This window comes from Ictalurus punctatus, chromosome 10 (genome assembly GCF_001660625.3).
Source record: "Ictalurus punctatus breed USDA103 chromosome 10, Coco_2.0, whole genome shotgun sequence".
NCBI classification, from domain to species: Eukaryota; Metazoa; Chordata; class Actinopteri; order Siluriformes; family Ictaluridae; genus Ictalurus; species Ictalurus punctatus.
In genome coordinates, this window is record NC_030425.2 from 10,463,421 (window position 1) to 10,484,788 (window position 21,368).

The 21,368-nt window shown below is 37.8% G+C and overlaps 1 protein-coding gene across 5 annotated transcripts in view; it reads right to left on the reverse strand.

The window, feature by feature from the left end:
- LOC108271148 (inactive N-acetylated-alpha-linked acidic dipeptidase-like protein 2) overlaps positions 1 to 21,368 on the reverse strand; it is a 302,511-nt gene that overhangs the window by 62,406 nt on the left and 218,737 nt on the right. For all 5 annotated transcript variants that reach the window (XM_017478480.3, XM_017478482.3, XM_053683146.1 and 2 more), the window contains one exon: positions 13,295 to 13,390. In XM_017478480.3, coding sequence (XP_017333969.1) covers positions 13,295 to 13,390 — 96 coding nt within the window. The remainder of the gene's footprint in view (positions 1 to 13,294; positions 13,391 to 21,368) is intronic.

The following is a 21,368-nucleotide window of genomic DNA, read 5'->3' on the forward strand; positions in this document are numbered from 1 at the left end:
TGAAGTGATAAGTTATCAGAAATGTGGTTCGTGCTCCATTTTAAATACTCTCTGCACTCTTCTGTACAGGGGATTTGTTTCCACGCTTCTTTGCATTACTTACCCTAGCACCAAGGTGTCAATCTCGTACATCAAAACTTGATGTAACGGGTCACATTAATAAAAATTTAATTCAATCCAGTTTTATTTGTATAGCATTTTAACAATGGACAGTGTCATGAAGCAGCTTTACTGGATATAAATTTTACATTTAAAATTGTATCCCTAATGAGCAAGCCAGAGGCGAGGGTGTCAAAGAAAAACTCCATGAGATCACATGAGGAAGAAACCTTGAGAGGATCCAGACTCGAAAATAAACCCATTCTCATGTGGGTGACACCAGATAGTGCGATCGTAAAAAAAAAAAAATCTCATTCTAGAACTGTATACTATAAAGTCAGAAAGTGCTAAACAGGAACTTATGAACTTATGAACAACTTATGAGTATGAGCATCAGAGTAATTTCTGAATTCATTATAGTTTTAACAAAGTTTATTATATCAAACTGAAGTTATTAATGATGGAGACTTGAGTACAAACTGATAGAGATATTATCTGAAATGTACTGAACACACAAGTGGATTGAACATGCATGACCTATGAAAGAGATGAACACACTACAATTCATTACTACAAAACAGATTTTCCAAACAAATGATGTGTTTACCATACAGTGCATTGAATTTGAAATGTGCAAACTTAATATTTCAGCAGCTGATCAACTATTCGGCCACCAATAAGTTGATCTTATTAAGTCTGGCTAGGAATTAATGACTTTACTCAGTCCATTGTCTTTGTGGTCACATAATTTCATGCCTTCTCTTTTCTTCTTTTTATAGAGTGTGGATCAAACTTTTAGTCCCAACTGTTGGTACCTATACCTAACAACGTTCTATTCAATTTTCCTTACTCTCATAATCAACCTATATCCATAATCAACCATACTCATGCATATTGTACAATCACATGTCTAAATGCAACTTTGTGGTCACATGCATGATAATCACAGGGTAAAACATAGAAGAAAATAGGCAACTTCAGTTGTTCTCGTATTATTCTTGCAGTCCTTAGTCTTTTAGAATATATGAGGTGTCTTGATGTAGTTGGTGTGACCGGTGTGTTAAAGACTGTGATAAAGAAAGAGAACTAGGTAAGAGAACAAAATGGCCTTGCATGTGTTGATTGTCCTTGGGGCTTCTTTGGGTGAGTCACCCCCCTTTTCCTAAAGTTATCAGCTGAGGGACAGGGCTTTCATCTTGTAGGCCAGCCAACATGTCTCGGCCAGTGGCCTAGATCAATGAGTTTTAAGAGACGTTTGCTAATCTGTGAGGATTCATCCATTGTTCACGGGATAGTGAGAACCCAGCAATGAGCTGTAATTGGCTTGGTGCCCCAAAGTCTGCACACAGGGGCTTAGGATTTAAGGCTCACGTGAAGGGGTGATCTTATGTCTATGCTTAGCTTATGCTTATGATCTTGTGTGCTGAGGTCCTACAGTAGAAATATTATTTGAATTTACAGTAACATTGGTGACAGTGGTACGAACTGTGGTACAAACTGTGGTGCTAAACATAGTTTATTTTATTTTGCTCCTAGGCAAGTGCCCTTGATGTGAATAAAACAAAATTATAATTTAATGTATGTATTAGTTTTGTATTGTTGCATCTTTGCTAATCTAGAGTTGTACAACATCACTGCTTAGCTTCTTCAGTTCAAAGGTATTATTATGTCTGTATTAATACGATAAATGGGCTCTAAAAGTGTTTACCTTGAGCCCAGGAATCTACTCAAGATATCTCAGGTCAGGTCAGGTCTTAATGGTTGCTAGACTGTCAGCTACTCTTGCTGCCACTTGGATAAATCTACACTCGTTTGTCAACCATTAGTCTCCCAGTCTTGTGAAAGAAGATTCACCAGAGAATCCAAGCTGAGTTAATTCATCCTATGTTGTGTCACTGTATTATCACAGGGCAAAACAAATCAGTCACAGACACTTTACCCCTCCTCCCAGCAACTCCACCATCAGTGTATATCCAGTTCTTGACAGCAGCTCTTTACTTCCTGATCTTCCCGGCTGACTGATTGTTCATTAAAAAAGCTCCTGTTAATTTAAAAGACATCATGGTTCAGCAAATGTTCTGAAGTGGTGTTATATTTTTTTATGTTTCGGTAAGCATGGATGTTCTCCTTTCTTTTACATGTACAACAGAGTTCATTTTAATTCCTTATTTGGATTTTGTTTTAGTCTTCAAGGTTTACAATTGCAAAGTTGTATATGCATGGTATGTTCATGAGCCTCAAAGCAGTTGGTAATCTGGTGCAAATATAAAAAGTGGTTAGATTTGAATGAATAATAATTTTCTCAAAATTTAATATTAGATATTACCAGCTGGCTGATACAATTTTTCAGTATTGGTGAGCCTCTGCCCATTGTAGCTTAAAATTCCTGTTTTTGGTTGACAGCATTGGAACCCGACGAGAGCTTCTGCTGTTGTAGCTCATCCTACTCAAAGTTATGTTATGTATTCTGAGATGCTTTTCTGCTAACCACAGTTATAAAAAGTGTTTATTTGAGTTTGTGCTAACTCACTGCCACTCACTCAATGTTTTTTTTTTTGCATAAAGACTGTTGTGTGTCTTGTCAGAGAGATTTTCCACTTGATACAATTTAAGAATATTAGCGCCCCCCCCCCCCCACTGATGCCATTTCTATAATATCTTTTATGAAAACAGAAAAAGTTCCAGAGTACACATCTTAACTTGAGAAAATTCTGTAGAATAGCCTGCTTGCAGGTTGACTCTTCATGCTGAATGTCATGCAGTATCCATTTTATATCTATTTGGATTCATGAATATTTAATTCCTGTTGTGAAACAAGTCAAAACAATTAAAGATGTCAATATTTTCCTAAAAAAAATATTTAGTGAAAAAAAAAAAAAATCATTTCCTATGTTAGTGCATGATAAGAAAATTAAAGAATAGCTTCCTTGTTCTCCCATTTTCATATATAAAAATGTCTGGGTTACACATGTAACCCTGTTCCCTGAGAGGAGAATGAGACATTGCGTGAGCTTCACGCTGTGGGAAGCGCCCTTGCGCATGACCGTTATCTGAAGCTTGTGTAACATCATGCCTATATATAGGCCTGCCGTGATCAGGTGACGTGGCAATTAAGCACATCACTTGATATAAAAATGCCACCCGTGAACCATGCCATCAGCCTCTGATTATCTGAAGTGAAGACGAAATTCACAGGTATGCACCAGTATGACAAAGCTATGCAACGTCTGATTCCACTCTCAGGGAACAGGGTTACACGCATAACCAGATGTTCCTTTTCAAAGGGAGCTCAATGTTGCATGAGATTCATGCTGTGGGAATAAGAAGACCTACTCCGTCATACTGAGGGCATGGCCTGTTCAAAAGAGCTGACCCTGAGCGTCACTGCAAGACACTCGAGGCTGGGGTGGAATGTATATCCGGGCTGTAATATCGAATGAATGGGTGAGGCATAGACCACCCTGCCGCAACACGCACAACCTGTAAGGGTATCCCTTTGGACAAAGCCTTCAAGAAAGCAACTCCCTAGTGGAATGAGCCCTTATGCCCAGAGGCGTAGCTAGACCGTCCGCCTCATAAGCGAGGAACCTGATATTGGTACACATTGCCTCCAAACGCAAACCTCAAGAACTTCCTGTGACGGGGCAATATCTCTATATGGAAATATGCACTTTTTAGATTTATTGTCACAAACCAGTGCTCGATCTGAATCTATGGAACGATAAGTTTGAGCATCAGCATATTGAACCTGTATGTCCGAAGAGTATGGTTCAGATGACGCAGATCTAAAATTGGATGCTTGCTCCCATACTTACTCGCGAACCTCAAGAACTTCCTGTGGCGGGGCAATATCTCTATGTGGAAATATGCATTTTTAGATCTATCATCACAAACCAGTCCTCAAACTGAATCTATCGAAAGATAAGTGTGAGCATCAGCATCTTGAACCTGTATGTCCGAAGAGTACGGTTCAGATGACGCAGATCTAAAATTGGCTGCTTACTCCCATCTTTTTCACAGATGAGGAAATAACGGCTGTAAAAACCTCCTTCCCTCAGAGAATGGGGTACATGTTCTATGGCCCCTTTGCCCAAGAGGGATCTTACTTCTTGTACAAATGTCAGGCTCTTCTCTGTGCTGACTACCATGGTGAGCACACCTCTGAACCAGGGGGGTCGAGCTATGAACTGGAGCTGGTAACCCTTTTCTATAATAGACAGAACCCATGTAGAAGCATTTGGAAGTTGTTTCCATGCTTGATGTTAACCCTTCCACATTCTGTTGGAGGGAAAGCATCAGATTTTCATTGCCCTGTGACAGCTTGCTAACCAGAGAAGACTGAAAACTTGGGACAGCCTTGGCTAGGGGAGGCCCTACAATAATACTGGGGGCTAACTGCCCTAATAACCCCATGTCCCATGATGCGTCCTTCCGTGGCCCCTCAGAACCGCTACTTCTTTGTCTGCTTGGCCTTTGTGATCATTCTCAGATCAGGCATATTAGCAGGCTGTGACTATGGCTGCCAGGTCCCCCTGGCTCTCCGCAGGGGGAGGTGGGCCGCCACACTCACCTTCTGTGCCTCCCTCGCATTAGTGCTGGCCCAGGCTCTACTCATGGATGCCTGGGCGAACTCAACATGACTGTGAAGGAACTGGCTGAATGCCGCCGTATAGCAACTCACTCAGCAGTCTGCTTGGTAGGCCTATAACACTGCCATTGTATGCAGTGATTCACAAGTGAGACCTGCTGCCGCATAAGCCTTACTCATCAACGCCAAGGTGGCCTTACATGGCTTGGATGGCAAAGGCCCCCTAAATTACCTGCCAGTGATGGAGAGAGGTAAGTTGAAAACACCTCCTCCACCTTCGGCATAGCTAAATAGCTGTGCCTTTCATTCTCCACGATGGCCGAATAATCCGATGTTGTGGGGTTATAAATATGGCTAGTGTTTTATTTCGTCATGCACTTCAGGAAAAAAGGGGAGTTTTCTGCAGTGTGAGGGAGATTTATTTTCACTGGAGAGAAAGCACTTCTCGAGCCTACTACGAAACCACCTCCTCTTCCCCGGGCCAGCCTAGATTTAGTTTTTCAACTGCCTTAGTAATCACTTGAAGCAGCTCTTTAAATTCTTGAGAGCCATTCTGTTTTTGGTACAATGGCACCCCCTTCTGGCTCCTCAGAGTCAGAGATGATTGGTTTTTATTTTGCCTTCCATAGCGAGAGGAGGAGTATTCCAAAATCCGAACTCCAAAATCCGGCAGAGATCCGGACCCAAAAGAAAGAGCAAGAGATAGGGCAGCGCTCATCTCCGGCTCCTCTTCCAAATCCATATGAGATCCCCAGGACCTGAGCCAGCTGGCTGCCTCGGCAGCAGCCAGCCCAGATCCACGAGGCTCTGTAACCTAACTCCCTTCGGCCAAGAAGAGAGTGAGCTGCGAACAGAGCTGCCTAATTGTAAGGCATTCTCAACGCGCACAGTCAGACCTCTCGAGGTTGCCCTGACGTGCTCCACCCCTTGACACTTCACCCAGAAAGTGTGTCCGTCCCCCCGTGATTAAACGGGAGCAAGGCGTGACACACTTCCTGAATTCTCTCTCACTCATACTTTTCTCTCTCTTTTTTAAGGGACAGAAAAGTAAAGAGATTTTTCTCTTTTTTTAAAAAAAAAGATAGAGAGGAAATGAAGAGACTTTTTGCAAGCATTACACAAACATGCAGTCTCGCTGAAGATAATAAGACTGACGGCGCAGTTCACAGGTACCATTTTTATATCATGCGATGCGTTTAATTGCCACGTCACTTGATCACGGAATGCCTATAAATAAGCACGATGTTACACAAGCTTCAGATACTGGTCACGCGCAAGGGTGTTCTCACAGAGTGAAGTTCACGCAACACTGAGTTCCCTTTGAAAGGGAACTGACCTACAATGTACACTGACCTACAACCATTTTTTAAAATGGACAAGAAATTAGGTAAAACAAAAAAAAAAACATTGTTAAACTTTCCTCTGATACCAAAAGCCTCAGTATCTGCTTTTGGACTATTCATCCAAAGAGGTCCTGGGCATGCTCTCTAGGGACTGTAGATGGTGAGTGTGATTTAGTGTGTATGTGCATGTTTTGTCATTGATATGATCGATGCCAGCCTATAGAGCAGTCTTGAGGGGAGCCAACTCAAACACACATTGTACTCTATGAGGCAATGGTGCTGAGTTGAATGCTACCTCTCCCCAGCTGCGGCCCGAAAATCCCGGTGAAAAATGAGTGCAGAAACTGGAAAGTCTGGGTGAAAACTCCCCTGGCTCAAACAGCCTGAAGAAAAGAGAAAGTGGCCTGTGGGTGAAGTCCTCAGAGACCTGGAGGAATGGTTAAGTCTGACTCTTACACAACTCTAGCATCAGCTCAGGGAATTCATTTGTATCAGAATTGGGGCTGGGGAGTTGTAAAGATTGCACAGCCATTTCTCATCAATTTATCTTTATTTAACACAATGTCTTCTTGTGACTTGTAAGATTTATCTGGAATCTATAATGTATTGAAGTCGTAATGTTTATTATTAGCCATTATCCCAGTTTCATCCCACATTAAAATGAAACTCAGAGCCATTTTTTCTAACTTATTACAACACAGAGAATTTTCATATGCTAACACTGCCTATAGTACTGTAGACACTAAACATCTACTACTAAGAACTACAAAGAACTTCTAAGAATCTGTTTATGAAACAAAACAAAAAAAACAGATTACAGATACATATTTTTCACAAATAGACATCAAAAACAGTATAATGTTATAACATTACTTATTCAATAGAGGACATTTCTAATTGAAATAATATCAGATGTTGAGTGTTAAGAAAGAACAGCAACAAACACTATGTTTAAAGTGCATACAGGTTTGACCATGTGGAAAAAATATGGGGCATAACAAACTTTTTGCAGCCAGAAATTATTTTTCCTGAACTTTCCACCAACACAGCACATTAGGTCCACACATTATTTATAGGCTGACTTGGTTTTTTAATTATTGAAGTTTGGAATAAACCAATTCAATTCACACACACACACACAAAATCTTATATAAAGATGGGTTATGATTTCCACCACTGTACTGAAATGAATAAAATCACAGATTCATTAACTATGCTTTCTGGATCCATGGGGATTCCCATACTCCACTTTAAGGACCACTGACTTAAGGGTAGTGTTCATAGGGCTATTTGTAAGCGGTGAGCATGGGACTGTTTTTATTCCCACATCCACCCACTCCTGAAGGAATTCTGAATAACCCGTCTACTCGGGCAGAAAGTTTGACCGATTCCACCTGCTTCTGCAGTTATTATTTTTGTTTTTACTGGCATGCAATATTTTCTAACATGTACTGTATGGTCTATCTTCCAAAATATAATCAAATTAGTAAATTAAACCACAACAACCCTGATCATGATAAATCAGTTAATAAGGATGAAAAAATTAATGCTGTAAACACATTATGCAGCACTGTTTGAGCATCCAATATGCTTTCATGTTTTTCACATTTATTTTTCACAAGAACTTCATAACTGTCTGTCCACATGAAAATAAGGACTTTCCACTCCTGTGACTTTTTTAAAAATTTTATTTGTGTCCCACGGGATCCCAGTCCCAATGTACATATTTTTTCCATTATAAATTGTTTTCACTTTGCAACAAAAATATTTTCTCAACTTTCAGAATTTCTTTGTATTTAGTATGTCCCTCTTTTGCTTTAATGACAGTGTAAACTCGATCTGGCATGGACTCCATCAGATTGTCATCTGTCATCTGCAGTGTTAGGTAAGTTACTCAAAAAAATAACCAAACTGAGTACTTGGGGGGGGGGGGGGGGGGGGGGGGGGTAGTAGCAGAGCTGGTAAACAAATGGCAGTAGTTCAGTGACAGTGTTGGGTAAATTACTAAAAATAAGTAATCCACTACAGATTACTAATTACTACTAAAATTGTAATCTGATTACATTACTGATTACTGCATGTAAAAAATAATCAGGTTACTAATTACTTTACTTTTACGTTACTTTCAAAACCTATCAAACCTACAAAAATAAAGTACAAAGTGAAACTCGTAGTTCTTTCAGTAATTTTAGAGTGCGTCAATGTATGGCATGATAAGAAAAAGTTGGATTTATCATAAAACTTGCCTCGATTGTTGTTACTGTTTGTAGGACCAGACCAATAAAATATTAAACTTTTTTAACTAGGCTAGTAGCAGAGCTGGTAAACAAATGGCAGTAGTTCAGTGACAGTGTTGGGTAAATTACTAAAAATAAGTAATCCACTACAGATTACTAATTACTACTAAAATTGTAATCTGATTACATTACTGATTACTGCATGTAAAAAATAATCAGGTTACTAATTACTTTACTTTTACGTTACTTTCAAAACCTATCAAACCTACAAAAATAAAGTACAAAGTGAAACTCGTAGTTCTTTCAGTAATTTTAGAGTGCGTCAATGTATGGCATGATAAGAAAAAGTTGGATTTATCATAAAACTTGCCTCGATTGTTGTTACTGTTTGTAGGACCAGACCAATAAAATATTAAACTTTTTTAACTAGGCTTGTTTGGTGTCGCTAGCTAAGGGGAGGCACAGCTAAGCTATCATTTGTCTGGGTTTAGCTGCCACAGTGCCATGCAAAGTACATTACCTTTCCTTATGCTCTGCTCATATCATGTTCATGTAAACTGGAACATATATAGACATTTACACATCTTGTTTTCCTGCTCAACATCAGAGGATGTTACTGTTTCAGTTTCAACAGCTTTACTGGTTTAAAAAAAAAAATAATCGGCATATATCCATTTTTCCTCATACTGACTGTGAGCTAGCGTCCGGCAGAATTGAGAAACTGTCAGCCAATAACACACGGGTGTTTCCAAATATTTTTCTGTAAACCTGTCTGATTGGTCTCACCTCCATTTACTGCAGATATAAAATTACAGGCGGTCTTCTTTTACTGACGTTAATTACATAGTGACAAACCGCTCCAAGTGGAGAATTATTCAGGGCTAAAGAAAAAATGTCTTCGGGGCAAAACGTGATTTATTTAAAAAATGCATTTTACATGATATTGTTTTCTTAACAATAAATTTGTAACACAAGTAACGTAATTTTAATGACATCAGTAACTGTAATCAAATGACAAATTTAAGATGTACATTACTGCTTCATCAGAAAAAGTAATTAAAGCAATTAGATTACACTCTACACACTAGATTACACAAAGTAATTAGATTACACCCAACTTTGTAACTCATTACACCCAACTCTGATCATCTGTACACATTCTTCAATTGAAAGGATAAATCTCAAGGAAACATCACATGGTCAATATCACAAATTTGCTTACAGTCCAATACTGACCTAGAAATAGTGCAGAATATAGAATATTTAATATTCATAGTATCAAAAATGTCCTTTCTATTGTTACAAGTTTATAAAATTGGACAAATTTATATGGATTTTTCAGATCAGTGTGGTTCATATACTATATTATTGTATCTGGTCCTTAAGTAAAGTGTATTTCTTAGTTCTGCTTATAAGATTTTTATATTATACCATAATGACAGTGTTATGTATCTTTACTCTAATTAGAGTCTGTTTTTGGCATTGATATTTGCCATTACCACCATTATATCTGACCTGCCAGAAGGACACAGAGCTATAAAATCAGTAATTATCATGTTGTAACAATTATGTTCAAAGAAAGTATTATAATAAAACCTTAGCGCTACAGTTTGTATGATTTTGTATGGAAGAAAAATACATTTATTGAGTCTAGGAGAAAAAATACTCTAAAACCTAATGTTCCTGAGCTGCTGTGAGTCACCCTGACAACCTTGTTAAAGAAATTCACAGTAATTACTGTTACTCTACAGGCACAAATTGGCAGGATAATTTGGATGCACATGTCACATGCCAAGTCACCAAAACCAACTCCTACGTCATTATGCCAGAAATAAACTTGGCCAAAGACCAGATTAGCTTGCTTGCTACAATTGGCATTGTGCTGTGTTCTGATCTTAAAGAATAACCATGGTTAGACTGCAGCGCCTGTGATGAGGTGCAGACACAGCACTGCAAGATCACAATAAAGCAGAAAATAGCTGACAAACACCTTGCATCTTTAACAACAACAAAGGTGTATATCACCTGACTTGGGTGTGACATCAACGTAACATGAAATCTGCGGCTTCGCTGTCAGATTTGTTGAAAATTTTTGGGCAAAGCATTTGGAATATTTAAGATTCTTTTGATAACTATTGTGTGACTTACTCTGAAGATGACATGTGCCAAATTTGGTGATTCTGCTTTTATAAATGTACTTCCAGCTTCGGTGCTTTGCCCCCTAATGATAAGAACATACTTAGTCTAAATAATGACTTACTAAGTCAAAATAACAAGATACAAAGTCAAAACAACAACTTAAAACTGAAAAAATAAAAAATAAAAATCACACTTTGAGGTAACCAGAGCTTATCTCAAAGTTAGTAGTTGTCAGACTGGTCTTTGTGATAAAATGGGTAAAACATTGCTGCCTTTGATAAATGGGCCAGCTGATTTTTTTTTCTCCTTACCCTTCATGACTGAGTTTTTAAAAAAAATGCAAGAATGTTATACCAATATTAACCCTACATGGCAGAGCTTATTTTAAAGGCTGTTAGCTAGTAGTTATCATAGGTTTTAGTCATTAAAAATGGATAAAACCTAGCTGCTTTTTATGTTCCTTCAGGCAAACCTCAACATTGGAAAAAAATAAAATCAATGGGTAGAGAAAGATAACAGGGTGGATCATTGCTCATTTTTGACCTGTTTTGCTATGTTAAAGACATACAGTCAAAGTTCTGAATATAAGACAGACTCAGAAACACAATTACTTTTTTCTTTTTCTATTTTTTTTTTTTTTATCCTTCTTGGATTCTGTAAAGAATACTTGAACCTTTTGGTATAAATGTGAAAATTTGCAAAAGGCACAGTTGAGAATAAAGTAAGTATGAGCACAAAGCTATGAACTGAGCACATGTGTGCACAACATTCATGTTAGAGCTATGAATCATGTGCATGTGTTATTTCTGAAACATTGTGCCCCTATGTTTACAAGATTCATGAGACTGCAGGCATGATTTTTTTTTTTTTACATCAACAAAAACTTCTGCATGCATAAATAAATCCCATCATGTAACTCACCATACACACACACACACACACACACACACACACACTGTGTTCCTACTCTGAACATTGTTATGTAAAATTATTGTTATGTAAATTAATTCCATAAATCCATTTTCTGTACCGCTTATACTACCCCCAGGGTGGGGGATAGCCCTGGATGGGGTGCCAACCCATCACAGCGCACAATCTCAAACATTCATACACACATTCACACACTATGGACAATTTAGAGATGCCAGTCAGCCTACAACACATGACTTTTAACTGGCGGACTGGGGGAGGAAACTAGAGTACCCAGAGTAAAGCTCCAAAGCATGAGGAGAATATACATCCCCTGAATGGTAAAATCAAATAAAATAAAATTAATAAAATAAAATTATTTAAGTAGTATGCATTTCAGTGATCAGAATCCATGGCGCTAGTCCAAAGTGGTAAAATGAAGCAGCACTTTAAAACAAAACATAACCACTTCCAATTGTCTTATTTATAGTCATAGGCACAGTAACTATTGTTGGCATTTAGTCATGTTAGTTTCTTATGCAGATCTTCGTAAGCAAAGAATTTTACAAGTTTTACAAGGAATTTTACAAATTGTATTTTACTAAAATATCAAATCCATCATGTAACTGAATATATTGGAGCGATCATAAGAGTTATAAGGGCATTTAGATTTTCAATCCCTAATTTTTTTTTTTAAATTTTGTTATTCTTAAAAGAAAAAGCAGTGAGTATGAAAATGGGCTGTCAGGGACCATCCTTTATCGAAGTAATCAATGTCTTTGGAGACAAGAAGGGTGAGCAATGGATTTTAATAAAGTAATGATGCAGATCTGTGGCCACAAGCTACCTGCTGGTCTTTGTGCTCTCAGCACACCAATATACTACAATGTTCATAAGAAAAGTACACAGGCACAGGTCAAAGGTAAAGAACTATAACAGGTATACACAGAGACTATGGCTTAGTAACATAATATACTATTGTTGATCTGAACACAGAGACAGATACAGAGTATATAAGAAGGTAAACAAATCAAGAACCGAACACAGTAACAGACTGAACACAATCAAGTAACAGACCAATAACAAGACGGGAAGAGACAGCACTAAAACAAATGCACATTGGTGTAATAAATAAAAGCACCTGGAGAACTCAGAACAAAGCATATGACATTTTCTGGGAACCATGATGTGTGCCAAGAGGAGGAATTCACGACAGTGTGTGATTACTAATCTATGAAATTGTGATAATTTCTCCTTTAAACTAATACAGGAGCAAATGATTTAAAAAAAATATGCTATGTCACAAAGAAAACATCAGCTAAAACCTGGTTTCAAAGCTAAATTTTAGTTGAGTTTATTGATATATTGCTCGGAAGTGCCTTTTTTTTTATACTATGCACATTTATGTGACGAATTCATTATGCTCATCCATCATGATCACTGTGTCTAGAGGAACACTGTTGCTTTCAGGGTATGTTAGAGTGAACAAAAACACAGTGCAATGTCTTTAAGCTTCTTTTATAAAGTGACACATTTGGCTGTGTATTACTTTGAGGAAAAAAGGAAAGTGAAAAGAAAAATAAGTCTTCTAAGGTGAGAAACAGAAAGTCTTCAATATATTTAACCACATGCATCATTGCTTAACATGAGACTATCAGTTTAGACAAAGCACTACTTTGCATGGAAATGAAGAACCACAGCAATGCATGGGATACATTTTTAAGATTCATAAACAGGAGAAATGTGAACAGCAGTAGCAGTGGGGCAAACAGCTTGTCAGGAAGCAAAACTTTCACACCACACCCCCCCACAAACACGCACTACCTGTCCTCATGTCACATTTAGGTTATGTGTACCTCACCTAAACTAAATTTTCCAACTATGTATACAATTCTTAATATCCACCACTCACGAGTACTCTGACAAACAGATGAATAATTAAAGAGGCACTCAACTTGGAATTCAGTGGATGAACATACCTTTGCAACTGTCTCGTGAAGTCTGAAGGCGGGGTCCAAGGTCTCTGTTAACGATGACTCCAAGGGGAAAAAGGCCTCAGAGAGGAAATGAGCACTCTAGATTTAAAATATATGCACAGAAAAAAAAAGACATGAGCCATTTTAAATATGACTGAGGACCTTTCAAGTTGTGCTACAGGTTATTTGAAACATGTTTCTCATAGCAGTAACACATTAAGCCTTATACATACTTTCTTTTTCAGTGACACTTCAATAGCTTCTACAGCCAAAAGAGGGCTCATTATGAAATATCCTTTCAATTTCAGGGGACACAGCAGTACATCAGATATGTACTTCAATCAGGACAGTGCCATCCCGTACATATCATTGGCCTGGCCTCTGAAGGATCATGTAGCCTAATAGATGTTTTCATAATCTGAACTGTAAAGGTCTCCACTAGGATGCATCTTCTAGTACGTAAGGAATCACTGAGATACCATCAGGAACCAATTCCAATAAGTCATTAGTATGCCGCAAACAATACACACGATCATATGCATGCATGTAACCAAATTATTCTGATAGCTAAAGAGTGGCAAACATATCAGACAGTGACAAACCAGTAGCCTAGGAATAAAACAACAAAACAAAAACAAAAAGTCAAAAAGGGCTTGTGTTGAAAAGCTGAGGGTGCCTTGAAAAGCCCACAAAATGACAGCTACTTTTTCCAATCCATCTGTCCCTTTATATCTTTTGTACTAGCCATGCAGAATAGCACAACAAAGACAGATCCACATAGAAGATTAGAGGCATTAGATGCAGCGCCACATTGCCCACTCCACTCTTCATCTCCCTGAAGTCCTGACCTTGATGTTTTGAAACACAATGGCTTGCCAGAATCTATTACACAAGCATTTGTAAGGAGCCATCTTGTATCAGTTGATACTACACGACCTCAGACAAACAAAAGGCAGAGCAGGACATTTTCTGTAATAACCCCTTTCATGTAATAATACTCTTCTGGTGGTCTGATGGTTCATAAAAGGTTATTTTGAACAAAGTGCATCTCCTTCCTTCATGGAGTGCCAACACGGTGCTCTTCTCTGGTCAATTTAAATAAAATCCCATTACTTTTCTGAGATTTGAGTGCAGACTAAAGATGAGAAAATGGTGTAATCTCCTGACCTAGTTGAAATAAGCCTGGGAACGTGCTGAGGTTCCTCAGGTCGGTGTCCTCGGCCAAATTATCTTTTAACTAATAAATTAGGGGACAAAATATATAGCCATGAGGAATGTCAGCAGGATTGTTATAGAGCATGTTACCACTGCAACTAGCCTCTAAATCATAAAAAGATGATGGTTGCTGGGTGCCATCATGTACAGAAAGGATGTCACTTCCTAGCAGTGCAGCCGATGTAGACCATGAAAAATGACAAGTTAATAAAGAAATTGCTTATGTACATTGTGTTAATAAAAAAATTACTTATTTTTCAAGCACTTTCTGGTTTAGGCCATGCCTACTTATGGTTTATACCCGGATTCATATACATATTTGGAGCACTAAACGAATACAGACAGTGGCATTACATTACACTCCTACTACCGACAAGCATAACACAAAATATTTGCTGTAAGCTTTCTTCATTGCACAGCTGCAGGTGCTCCAACTTATTGCTCACTGCTCCAATTTATTCTCTAGACAAACAAACAACGTGTTATTGCTGGACTAACTGCTGCATGGCCAAATCTGCAACAAGTAATTATAAGCCAAAAATTGCCATTTAGAGTCATACTGAAAGATATGCTTTGTAATAGACACTGTAAATGATTTAATGGTAGCCATAAATACCTGGCTGTTAAACCAATATCTAAACCAAAACAAATACCTTTCAGATACTAAACTTCACTGTGGTAGTAGTCTTAGGGGTACATCTTTTGTAGTTTTAGTGTCTAGCTTGAAAATTATTACTCAAAAATCTAATAAAGGTACAAGTGTCATTGATCAGGTGAAATTATGTTCCTTAAATACATTACACTTCACTGCACTACATTCAAATTAAAAGATACATACTAAAGATACAAAAGACAAGGAAAGGTAGAGATAAACACTTATTTTTGAGATTGTAACCACACTTCACCACAACCTCCCTGATCCCACATTTACAGCAATAGACAGGATTGAAGCAGTGATTGAAGCAGTGAGGTAAAACAGTGTTGAATTCGGTAGTACTATAGCACTCTAGTATATTTCAGTCAGCTGAAAAGGGACCTGCACAGTAACTTGGCAACAGCCAAACAGCTTACAAAATGTTTTTTTCCTGATGAGCATTCTTTACCCTTTGCAACATATCCTCAGAAATATGGAACAAACAAATCTGTGAAGTGCTTAGCACACAACTAAAATACATTAGTGCTAGCAAGCCTGTAGGCAGTGGCATGCCAGAGCTCACCAGAGGGCCAAGAAGCCAGTTGGAGCTGCTGGCGAATGGCGGGAGCATGGAGGAATAATCACAGTCTCACCACCATGCCGAGTGGGACACACACTGTTTATGCAAGCTGCAAAATGAGGCTTTAAATGGAGTAATCAGCATGAGGCTATATATCAGGCTGCTCTAAAAAGTCTAGCTTTGAAGCATGGGACAGTGTGCCTGGAGCTTTTTAGCTCAACATCCTCTCCCAGCAACCATAACTAATGTTCTATTGTTGGTAACAAGCTGTATGAATATTCATCCACAATCAGACAGCAATAAGTGGAGGTGCAAGCAGCACGCAAGGCCAACAGAGTAGAATCATATGACATATCATGTAGCGATTACTAGTTCCATCACACCTCCACAGCGACACACCTCAAAGGAAGTGTTAATGCTTAAACAAGCCAGTAAAATACTAATTAGTTAATAAAAATTATACTTTGACATCTGTTCAAAAGATTTGGCTTATTTTAGCATTCCTCATGGCTACCGTATATTGTAACTGACATTTAGTAAGTATATGAATATGGGAAGAATTAAAACAAAACTACATTTTAAAAAACTGCCTGCATGTTTCTTTGAATTGCTGGCATTGAAGCATTGAATAAACACCTTTTTTGTGCTCAAGGTCATAGCACTTCAGAATACTACTTGCTGATAGTACAAACAAACATCAAATATGGAAAGAAAAAAAAAACAAAGCAACAACAACAAAAAAAAAACCCCAGATACATAAGATTTACTGTGATAGACTGTGGGAGAACATACACTTTCACATCAGGAAGACACAAATGGGTAATTTGCCAGAGCTGAAAGAAACTGATGAATAAACGATGAGGTTGGCCTCATGCAGCAATTTCTAAATCTCCTTTTTATGTCATTCACACAGCCAATAAAGCCTCACATTTCTAAATGGGGTTTTTCATACCAGCAAAATTTAAACTAAAACAAACATCAAAATCATTCATTATTAATCAATATCCTGTAATCTCCCCAATAAATTGTTATTCACAACATTTCACAAAAATCCATTAAGTCTTGTGTGATGTGTTAAATATTTTCCGTAGAAAGATCACCATCAATTATTAACCCTTTCAGGCACAATTGACAAAATGTCCAGATTTACAGAGGGTTATATTATTCAGTAATTGCATGCAAATTCAAATCATTTTGAAGCTGAAGGTAACAGGCATTAAGGACTTCAGAGAAATAAAATGGGATAAAAAATCACTGCTGATAAATACTTTGCTTAGGTCTAATATATGACATGACAAATTTCCTTTAAAACCTATTAAAATTTGAATAATCCTAAATGATTAAAAATAGTGCAATTTAGGTCTGAAGTTATACAACATCTTATATGACATCTAAAAAAAAAAAAAAATACATTAATTAAAAAAGGATAATGCTGCATATAACATTAGGGTGGTTTGAAGCTGATTTATGTCTTATATTTTTCTAAAAATAAAAAATAAAAAAATAGCCTTAACAGTATGAGTGTGGACATCATACATGAAAAGATTACAGCAGGTTCCGTCAAAACCCATCAGTAATGGTTATTCCAAACGTAAAATTATGCTAAGCCTGCATAGTGGATGGATGGATTGGTAGACAAGCCTAAGACGACACACTTGCCTTCAATATTCAGATGTTACAGAAGCTCTTGATTAAATCAGTCAGGTGTCTTATACTGCACTTCAGATCTAACCATGACAAATTTCTCTAATCCAATCAGTCCTGGACAACTTAAGACAGTCAGATGAACTAATGATTGCTTTGTGTTTCCCTCTCATCTGGCCTCAGCAGCCTATATTCGAATAGTCCAGAGACAGCTATAGATGGGCTCAGGTGAGTAGCCATTCTGTTTGCTATTTTAGACCCAGGCATGGGAGGTTGTGATCAATTAGACTGTGAGAGATGTGTGCGTCTACTGCACTGCCTCAGGGTTTCTTTGCTGAAGAAGACTTCAGAGTGGCTTTGTTGCATCTGACTGCACCCTACTGGATCAAGACACAACAGGGTACTAATATATTAAGAAATTTGCCAGGAAAGACTTTTGACCAATGCTGTTATGCCCTCTTTCCACTGCAACTTGCTGTCTAAGACTTCTTACATAATTTCTTACAAAAAATAGTATAATATGTAACACTTCACACTACATTATAATTCTGTGGTTTGGTCTTTCAAGAGAAGGTCTGGAATTATATATTTGATTCAGTTTTTTCAGTTTTCCCAGGAGATCCTCTTCCATGCCTTATGTGGCAGCAGTGTAATGCATAAAATCATATCGATACAGGTCAAGAACTTCAGTCACTGTTCACATCAAACTGGTCGAGTGTATATGATGTGTGATGATAAATGCATTTTGTGACATTATTGAAAGATAAATAAGCATAAGCCCAGAGTACCAAATGGGAGAGACACAATGGCTTTTATGTCAGGGTGGACCCCCAGTTGGGTAGGCTCATCCTAGGGTGTTATATGTTAATTAGGTTCCTGAGAATGAGTCTTTGGAACAATAGGAAAGGGTCTCCATAAAGGGTCCATGTACAACCCCAGTTCCTAAAAAGTTGGGACAGTATGGAAAATGCTAATAAAAATAAAGAGGAGTGATTTATAAATGTATTTTGACTTGTATTTAAATACAAAATGTATCTGTAGGGGCACCATTAATGCAGAAAGATATGTACACATTTTGGAGCAACATATGCTGCCATCCAGAGCGGGACAACGCCAAACCACATTCTGCCCGGATTACAAACGCACGGTTGCGTAAGCAGAGAATGCGGGTGCTAGCATGGCCTGCCTGCAGTCCTGACCTGTCTCTGATTGAGAATGTGTGGTGCAATATGAAACACAAAATAAGGCAACGAAGGCCCCGTACAGTTGCGCAGCTGAAGAAATGCATAATGGATGAATGGGGAAAATTCCGCTTGCTAAACTTAACCGACTGGTGTCTTCAGTGCCCAAACACTTAATAAGTGTTATTAAAAGAAAAGGTGATGTTACACAGTGGTAAACAGTTGACTGTCCCAAATTTTTTGGAGTGTTTTCAGTCATCAGATTTTAAATTAGTGCATATTTTCAAAAATAAATTACATTCACAATAATAAAACATCAAATAATATGTTGATAATGTGTTTTCAATATAGTACAGTACTTTTTCAGAATTGGGGTTGTAGACCAAGTGGTCCCAGTATGTATATGTCTGGGTGTTGGTCTGTGTGTGTGGAAAGAACAAAATATAAAATAATATATTGTAAATGTTATTTCCTAAACTTGTATGATATTTATGATGTCACCACATTGTTCACCATAAAATATGGATTAGATTTATAACAAACCTGGCCTGAGGGAGATTTTAGTTAAACATAGGTTAGACGACAAGCTGTAGTCCACATGCTCTCTGACCCACATTCCTGATCATTTTAATCTGTCCAGTCCAGCATCATTTTACTGTCACAATTTATAAATCTACTACAAGCCTGGTGTGAGTATTTCAGAAACTGTTGATGTCCTGGGATTTTCATGCACAACAGTCTCTAGAGTTTAAACAGAATGTTGCTGTATTCATGAGGATGGAAATGACTCGTGGTCATGAGAGGTCAAAGTAGAATGGGCAGATTGGTTTGAGCCGACAGGAAGGTGGTTTTCACACTGGGCACATTTGCTGTGGTCCAAATCCAAGTGCAACTGTTCCCAGCACCCCTTGCAGCATTGGCCTGGTTTCAGACTCACTTGATTCTATAAAATCCCAGTGCATTTGCATTCATTTTATATAATCAAAAATGCACATGGGGAACGCAATGTAAAACCATATTTTATTTATTTATTTTTTAAAAATTATTTTGGTGCAATTATGCACAGCAGTGGACCTCTTTTGTGTCCCATAACATTCCCCTGCCACTCATGGTACATGTATGTTGTGGAAATTAATTATGTCGTTGGCTAAAAAACATGTGAAGGTTAATTTACTACCTGAACAAGTGCAGACCCGAGTTGCATTTACATTCATGGGAATAGTGACTCAGTTCTACTGCAACCGAATGGTGAGTAGAAAAGCATCTCAGAAAGCACAACACATTAAACCTTGAGGTGAATGGGCTACAACAGCAGACGACCAGGTTCCACCACTGTCAGCCAAGATCAAGAATCTGGGACTACAGTGGGCACAGGTTCACCAAAACTGGACAGTTGAAGATTGGAAAAAACATTGCATTGCACTATTATCACATGATTGGCTAATGCTATAGGCTAGATAATATGATTGAAAGCCCTGCCTTAATTTTGTTTGAGACTGGCCCACCAAAATCTTTGGTCATGAGCAACTCCTGACCATTGCAGAAGTTGACCCTGCTGGAAGTGAAAGCATGAATAATTTTTCCATGGATTAAATAGGTATTATAGGTATGTTATTGAGATTACATACTTAATGATTGTTTTTATGTGGATAATGAAAAATTACTGAAAGGATATGAGTCTATGAGGTCATCAAAGTTTCTGAATTGATATTTAGATCTTAGCTTTCAGAATTTTCTTTCTTGCTGCCCAATATGATTAGTTCAGTCCTGTCCTTGTTTAGTTGAAGGAAATTATGATGCATCCAGCATTTAGTTGGGCAGGCCATTCCATTACTGAGAGCATAAATTCCTATCTTTTGTAAAATCTCTTCAAAGCTTTGAGAAGTGTATGGGATCATTGAACAAAAAAGGTGAATGGAAGAGAAAGAACAAGAGAATAAAGCTTTAAAAGAGTGCCATTTGCTTCAGCAATGTCCCAGTTCTTCTGAAGCCCATAACTTTTGAAGACAAACATGCCAAAATGATTAGCATCCAGCCTGTGGCTCTTCCTCTGAGCAGATGTTGAGGGCAGGCTTGGTTCCAGGCTTTTACTGAGCAGATATTACCTCTGCCCAAACTAGGTTATTGGTTTATGACAGATCTTTGGCCAGACAGATCTTTTTTCAGGCCCAAACATCTCCATCTATGATGCCACTGCCCCTAAATTCTGATTTCAGGTTCATGGTGGAAGGGAAAAAAATAAACCTGCTTCTGAAATTGTGTCATTTCCACATTTCCAAGATTACAACATTATGGAAGATTAGTGAGTATTACCACATAAGATAACAAAGACTATAATAAGTCAGGAAAAAAGAAACAAGCAAATCTGTTTTTTGTTTAATTGAGCTGCTGTAACGAGGGAATTTCCCCAGTGTGGGATCAATAAAGTTTATCTTATCTTAAAAAAAGATGTATTCAGTGCTCATCATTGTAAAGTAAAGAATGTTCACAGTTCTGATTGGTGATGGGGCATTTTCAACCAAAAGCCCCTCTGGTGAGCTGTGATACACGCTTAAATGCAACATGACATGTTTCAAATGATACAGACTGGCATTTCAGCAGTATATGCTGTAATATAGAGTAGCACTGACTCAGTTAAATAAACATAATATCACTGTTAAAATATGTTATTTTCATCTGATTTTCAGTATTCTTTCTAGGTCTTTAACACAATTTCTCCCTTACAGGTGCTATGGTATTTATATTTCTATTAGAACACTGTTTTCCTTACAGCGTACAGTTCTAATTTATATCAGAAGAAATATTCTTGCAAATGAGATGTTT